This window comes from Neltuma alba, unplaced genomic scaffold, assembly GCF_004799145.2.
Source record: "Neltuma alba isolate B1F8T4 unplaced genomic scaffold, ASM479914v2 tig00012846_pilon, whole genome shotgun sequence".
In the NCBI taxonomy this organism is placed as follows: Eukaryota; Viridiplantae; Streptophyta; class Magnoliopsida; order Fabales; family Fabaceae; genus Neltuma; species Neltuma alba.
In genome coordinates, this window is record NW_021637233.1 from 22,373 (window position 1) to 30,627 (window position 8,255).

The window sequence follows — 8,255 nt, forward strand, 5'->3', positions numbered from 1 at the left end:
ACGAACCCATTTTTGGAAGCTTGGACTATCTATGTTGAGGAACTCAAATTATGTCAAATATAACTGAAATTCTTCTCGAAGTGTATACAAAGAAAGCTTAATATTTTAAATCTCTACAGAAAGGGTTATTGAGATGTGGGAGACAATGGTAAGAGTGACACAATAAAAATAGAAATGAGATTTACTTTTACTTTTTTATGAATTTGTATTAGAATTTTACAGTAAAGAATTTTTAAAGAAATACAGTCAATGGAACTTTGTGTGTGCAGTGGCCAATAAAAAATCGTTTTTTGAAGTCTTCATGGACTTTATGAGAGTTTTATTGTAAAAAAATTTTAAAAAAGAATATAGTCGCTTTCCAACTTTTGAAAATTTGCCTAATTCAATTCTATATAATTTATATAAAGCTTGACCAGGACAGATTTTGGGTGGCTGCCAGTCAGTCATTGATGATTGAAGATATTATTAATAACTGTTGACTTGGAGTCAATGCCTTGTGCAATTCCACTACCATCACCTCTTAATAAATGCCGCGAGAATTTTCAACGGAGATGAAGAACATGATGATGATATGAGGAATTTTGCTTCATTCTAGAACTATATATAATTAAAGGAATATGAATTAAATAGAAAAATTGAATTTATATAGTCCAATAAATATTAATTACAAGAAAACTACAGTTGCAATGGTTTCTAGGAAAAATTGGTGAGAAGTAAAATATTTATCACCCAAAGTATTTGAAATTTATTTAAAGATATAGGTGCAACTCATTACAACTCTTTTAATAAGTACTAAAAGAGATACGTATTGCATATAGCTGAAGAAAAATTACGCTCATATGTTGAAGATGAGTTACGCCTACTGAATTCAAGCCATTTTAATCAAAATCTTCTCAAATAAGTAACTTTTCAGCAAATTTTGCTTGCTTCTATTTAATTTCTCATATTTATTAAAAGGAAAATATATATATTATACTTCTGATATTTTTTTTAGTCAGATTATACTATTCTACAATTATCGGCAAGAATTGATGTTTCGGTAACGATTGATTGGATGGAACCATAAGGAGATGGAAATTAATTTTTTTTTAAAAAGCCAAATTATATTGACTCCAGGTCAACCACAATTGATGTGCTTTACTACCACTGAATTCATTATTGGCGACAAACTGAAAACAAAGTGATAAGAAAGATGGACCGCGCAGCTTCTAGGAAAGAGTGACAGTGACTATACATGGAAACCCCCCCCCCAAATATTACCCCAAAAAAAATGTATAATCCTCTGCCCTAACTATAAAATCTAATTTGTAGCATTGTAATACAAACTAGATTTTATAATTAGGATAGGAAATAATATTAAATTTGAAACTTAGTTTTATCCTCCCTAACTCGTTTTTTCTCATTCAAATCTACTGGATTCCTTACATCATCATGCAAGTTGTATAAACTATGAATTGGAGTTCTGCTAAGCAGCAAATTCTTTTTAAAAATGCATAACTGTAGAGAAAACTTGTTAATTTAAATTTCCATATACTGAAGAAATAGCTATGTCATAAAAAGAGCATGTAAAAACGTGGCAACATAAAAATTTCATTATTTACCAGGACAACAACCTTCTTCCAACAATAACCTACATGTAATCCAGTAAATCAGAGTATTTAAGAAAACATTAAAGATACTAACCCTAATACTAGTTTTACTTATTTGCAAGTAGCTTAATAGAAACACAAATTGTCAATAACAACAACATTTTTTTCTGAAATCTCTCACCAAGTTACATAAATTTAGGGAGGAAGAGCCTCTTGAAGCTCCATTTCTCCCTCAAGCATCTCTAACACATTCTTCATCGAGGGTCGATCATTAGGATACATCTGTATGCAATGTGAAGCTATTATCATCATCTTTTTTGCAATTCCTCTTTCCTCATCTGAGATATTGCTCCCCTCTATTGATTCCTCAAATTGATCATAAACCCATTTAGCAAAATAGGTCTGCCAGGAATGCTCAATGACATTCGAGTTCTTCCTTCTGCCAGCCATTTCCATCAATAGCATCCCAAAACTATAAACATCAGCTTTGTGTGATATTCCTCCAATGTTCTTGTACAAGAATTCAGGAGCCATGTATCCAAATGTTCCTCTTGCATTTGTCAGAGACACAATACTATTATCTAATGGGTACAACTTAGCTAATCCGAAATCTGAAATCTTTGGATTAAAATTTTCATCAAGAAGGATATTGTGAGGTTTGATATCAAAGTGTAGAATTTGCATATCACATCCTCGATGTAAATACTCAATTCCTCGAGCAATCCCAAGAGAAATGTTAAATATTTTCTCGTAATTGATGGGCGTGTTGCTTTGTCTCTCCAAGAATATGTACTTGTCAAGTGATCCATTAGGCATAAATTCATAAACAAGAGCTCGCTTACTTCTTTCAGTGCAGAATCCAATCAGCTGCACCACATTGACATGATGAATCCTGCCAATAGTGGCAACTTCACTAATGAAATCTTGTGCATTATTGGCTTTGGACTTTGTCAGTAACTTGACGGCTACATCGCGATTGCTTCGAAGCTTACCTTTATACACATAACCGTAGCCTCCCTCGCCCAACTTGTGTTTGAAGCCATTGGTCATTTTCTTGATCTCTGAGTAAGAGTACTTGATGGGCATCAGATTACTGTTATTTCGGAGGAAGTCCTCAACATTGTCATAATAAGATTGATGCCTTCTTCTCCATCGGATAATCAAGAATATTAAAGCACAAGGGGCACCCAGTGCAAATTTAGCTGCAGACCAGAGAATTGCTGTACACAAGATTTCAACAATAATAATCAGCATTGAATAAGTTCTTCCTATATAATACAGACTTATATGATCAGATATATGCCTTCATAGCATGGATCCAAGCTGAATGTTTGAGTGAAAAGGCATTTTAATTTTTTTATATTATATATGGAATGTGTACTTTTTGTCCTGGTATGTAACACGATAGTTTTGGACTTGAATCTATGTTATATATGTTTCTGTTCTTACTCATCATAAATTCCAATTTGAAAAGAAACAAGAACAGACGTTCAAGCGTGCCCATATTATGGCCTCAAAGGAGACAATCCTACTTTCACAAAATAAAATAAAGAATAGGAAAAATATCCAACGGATGTTTTTCTTCTGTAACTGTTAAGGGTTTCTGGTTCAAACGAATAAGAAATCTCAAAAAGTGTGAGAAATGAAATTAAAGGACAGGGCGCTCACCTATAACCACCACTTGCCCCATAGCCAAGGCTGCGTTATTAAAATTCAAAACAGAAGTGTCAATTACAATTAGATATCATCATGAAAAATATATAATTGTGTTCAATATTTTCTTCTCAAGAATGCCATGATAACTATCCGTAAAGTTCACCTGAAATATCTGCAAGTCGGAGCGGACGATGACAAAGAACCATATTGGTGGCATTATCAAACCAGCAGCCAGGTTCCTCTGATCCTTCCCAAACTCCACAACGATTTGGGCGCCATTTGATGTGAATCCCCATCACCTCTTGGCTCTGAACGTGTGGATATGAACAATTCTCATTACACGTCATTGGTCCCCAAGGCACCATCTTCACCATCAAATCTACTTTGCAAGACTCTGGCACATCAGTTGAATCCCGCGTCAACACATAAGAATGAAGTGTTTCCGGCTCTTCATTTGTACAAGGCGCCATAATATCCCAACACAGATCAGGTGAGAGTGGATTTTGGCAGCTGACAAACACTAATCCACCCTCATGATAATCGTATTTTTGGGCTCTTAGTTCTTCCTTTTTGGCTGTGAAAGCATGGCTGAAGTTGCTGTATGTGAGAGAAGACTGACGAGAGATCGCAGGGCATTTGTTGTTGTCGATTCCAGCGGTGATGTATTGGAGAGTGTTGGAGTCATTGGCATAAATGGCCTCTGCTAAGTGCCTCCCATAGTTTATGTACAACACACTTCTTTTGTTCTCGCAGCGTAGTTCGTAACTGGGGTCGTGGCAATTGCTGGAATAAGAGTGTGTATTTGTGGAGACGTTGAACACATATCCGCAGGATTCGCTAAATGATTCCATGTAGAGAGGTCTATTCAAACAGTATAAAGCTAGAGCAAAGGCAAGGAAGATGATTATGAAGGTTTCCTTTATCATTTTGAAGGAAGAAACAAGCTAGTTAGTTTACAAGCGGAGGGCTGGATCCGTGCATCCACATACCTGCTTGCAATATCAAATAATGCACTCATCATCCCCTTTGTGATGAAGGTTCTTTTTAGAACCTTTTAGATTAAATCTAATAATTTATTTGAAAGATTAATTATGATAGAAAAAAAGAAATCTTAAAATTTTAAATCGCTATTATGATCAAAAGAAATAAACTTATGTTACAAGCAACATCGATTGCTAACTTGGGTCTTAGACTTCTAAAGTTCAGAAATATCATTTAACCAGTAGCTCAAACCAAACTTATATTTTCAAATATAAGAGCCGATAAATCATTTTAATATAAGCTATGGAGCCCATCAATCAAAAGTTAACACTTTTCAAAGAGTGTCACATGCAGAGTCTGAAATGTCTCTGGCCTTCTAGCGGTATTATCATACCAGATAGTAGCAATTAAAAGTATTAGTTTATAACATTAGAGTAGATGAGCCCTATGTGGCAATATATAACAAATCAACATATAGAACAAAAGTAGGGAGGCTATACAAGCTATAACAGCACACTATAGCGCACTATGCCTTTGGAGTCTTTCCTGATGGGCCACTACTTGAACTATCACCTGAAGATAGTAAAAATCATGGGGCGAGACAAACTTCTCAGTAACCAACTTTCCAACTCATCATACAAACTAACATGTGCTTATGAGGTGTCAAGTTAGACAATTATTGAATCTCAACATATATATATCAATGGAAATATAAAATATGTATATTCAAATAATCTCAATCATCTAAACTCTCATTACGGGGGTTAACACACAAGCTACATAAGTCTATCCCTCACTATAGGGTGATCAATCAGACATATAGGCCTGTCCTACACTTTAGGGGATGAATAAAAAGTTGCAAAGTTCTATCTCTTACTCTGGGAACGAAGGAAACTAACCAATGTGCACCAAAGGTGGCCTTATCACGTGATAGGATAGGATTCAATCCAAAATCCAAATAACAACCAATCATTCATAATATAACAAAAAATGTCTCAATCTTTTCTCAATATAATCCATAAGATACAACATCATATATTCTTTTCAAACTTTTCGATCAAAATTCGAAAAATCCCATAAGACAATTTTCATAGCTCAAAAGGTACACCATATCTATGTGAATCATAAATAAAATATCATTATTCTAAAATAGCAAAATACTCACAAATAACATATTAGCACATATAACAAGTGAAAAGTGGTTACCTCTTGCCAAAACAATAAAAAGAATTACCACAAGATCAATCCTTTGCTCAACCAATAATTAATCTACACAATTAATATAACCACATATTAATATAAGCTAATATTAGTTAAATTTCTAATTTAATTGAATTTGTATTCTAAATTCCTGCAACTCTCAAAACCCAAAATTAAGTATTTTACAGATAACTTAAATTTTCTAACAAGCCAAATTATTTATTTACAAACTCCAAATTATTTAATTTAATAAAAAAGATTTTTTTTCAAAATTTTCAAATATAAAATTAGTATGTTCTAACTTCTAAAAATCTCATTTTAAATTTAAACCTCAAAATCAAACCATCAAAAATTCAATAATACTTCAAATATTTATAAATAAATAATCTAATCAAAACTTTAATGGTATAAATATCATATATATATTTCCATAAATAATAAAATTTTTAGCTAAAATAATTATTTTAAAACCTCCAGTCACCCAATAAATAAAACTAAACTGATTAAAATCTTAATAATATGTTAAAGACCTCAAGTAAATTATTTGACTTAATTTTAATCGATAAACATATGATATAAATCATATATAACAGATTTTTCAACTAGAAAAATTAATTTAAGTACTAAAAGCCAACAAATGGACAAAATTAAACTGATTAATATTAACAAGTCACTTACTTCTAAATTTTTATAGTCATATATTACCAAAACTCAAAATTTATCCCATATATAAGTCTTAAAATTTTCTCTAATTACTATAGTAATAATACTATTAGGAAGCGTAAAATATATGGAAAATATTTTTAAAGAAAGTTTGATGAAAAGAAATAATTTCATATACCTAAATTATCTTCAAAATTTATCTTCTTTTTCACAACGATTACTGATCCGGCTGCTTGCCCTTTCCCGCACCTTTTCTCTCTTTCTCCCTTGCTCTCTCTTTCTTTCTTTCTCTTTCCCTCACCCTCCTTTTATATCTAACATTCACCTGCTCCTCTATTTTTTTTCTTAACGCATTAACTCTTCTCCCCAACCATCCATCCCCCCCCCCCCCCGGTTCAAATTGAATGCTGCCTTCTTTTCCACCGAATTCGGTGGAAAAGGTGGTGTTTTTTTATAAAAATAATAATAAATTATTATTATAATAAATAATAGTAAAATATTATTATTATTTTTTGAAATTTCTTTTTTACTAAATCCTAAAATAAAATTTATGATATTACACCCTGGCTCTTTAATTTTGGGCCATTATATCATATTTGTCAATAAAGTAGTGAGGGGTGCCTACAATAACTAATACTACTCCGGTCCTTAAGATAAGAAAAGATAGACAATAGATTTATTTTAGTCCTAAATATATCACTTTGCCTCTTAAATTTATAATTTTTTACACATATCGATTAAGGGGCCCTGAGTGAAGAGTTAGTTCCAATTCACATAATTAGCTAAATGGGGTAGTTTAGAGAAATCAAAATACATTTGTTATAAATAACTAACTAAACTAATGAATTATCTTAATATTCATAAATTAATTATTTAGCTCTAACATTAAGAACTGAAGAACTGGAATAATGCCGAGCTTTCTTCTTTTGTGAAATTTAATTAAAAATATAAATAAGATCTATTTTTATTCTATTTCTTAATGTTCACAGGAATTGTATATAAAATGTGAAAAAAATAGTTAGTCCACGTTTTGAGAATTTGTTTTATTCTTTTAGGTCTCTCTGGATTTAAAATGTTTATGTGAAAAACTGGAATTAAAAAAATAGAGTGACTCCGAGTTTTCAAAATTTGTCCAAGTCAATACAAGCGGCTTGACCCTAATTTTGGCTGACTTTAGTCATTCTGCAATTGATAAGCAAAGAAATCAACAACGGTTGACTTGAAGTCAATGCCTTATCCCAATCCTCCCCCAGCACCACTCATTAATGATGTGAGTATTTTGTTTCATTCCAGCAGCTCCATAAAATGAATATAATTTTTTCTTTTTAAAAAAATGAATACGTATTGAATCGAAACAAATACCTAGATTGAATTAATTGAACTAAAAATGTATTAAATATCAATTTTTATCCTTTATAAATATGATTTGTTTACGTTTATTTATAGATATTTTTATTATTCAATATTATAATAATATTTTAAAAGATATTAAATCCAACTAGTGAATGTTAATATGATGATGAAGAAAACAAATGGAGAGGAAATGGAAATAGAGGTTAGTGGAGACATTTTTCTTTAAGAAAGAACTGACATTCCTTTGAATTAAAAATCGCAAACTAGTAATTTGTGAAAAGTGCAGATGTAAATAGGAAATAAACTGGCTCAGTTGTACTAAAGAAATTGTAAGGTTTCATGGAGTATTAAAGAATTGTATTAAACCAAGAACTAAGATTCACTTCAAAGTTTTGGGGGTCTTTGAAAGATGCTATAGTTGCAAATTTGAGTTTTCGAATATCTGCCTCCTTATTGATTCCCAGGATTCAAAGTGTAATCGGAATGTATGTGCATTTGTCATCAGCGGATTTTCCCTACAACTATATATAGTTATTATACAAGTATTCGAAAAGTATCTTATCAAGATTTTGCTTTTGTTTTTTTTTTTTTTTTTGGCTAAACACAGATATCCACCTATTAAAAAATGTTTAGATATTTTCAACGTAGCCGCTCATCTGTGCTTTACCCAATCAAAATGCTCCAACTTAGAGGTTTTTAATCTCATGTGTCAGTGAATTTGTTTTCATTATTTTAGAGCTTTAAAAAGTCAAAATGCCTAGGTTTAGCATATTCCTCAACTACCCCTTCCTCCCTCCTCCTTTCTCTCTCCCC

At 31.9% G+C, this 8,255-nt stretch overlaps 1 protein-coding gene across 1 annotated transcript; it reads right to left on the reverse strand.

The window, feature by feature from the left end:
- Positions 1-1,564: 1,564 nt before the first annotated feature.
- Positions 1,565-2,942, reverse strand: LOC114731816 (PR5-like receptor kinase). Its single transcript, XM_028919069.1, has one exon. It carries the CDS (start codon positions 2,841-2,843, stop codon positions 1,785-1,787), a length of 1,059 nt encoding a protein of 352 aa, XP_028774902.1. The 5' UTR covers positions 2,844-2,942; the 3' UTR covers positions 1,565-1,784.
- Positions 2,943-8,255: the final 5,313 nt, after the last annotated feature.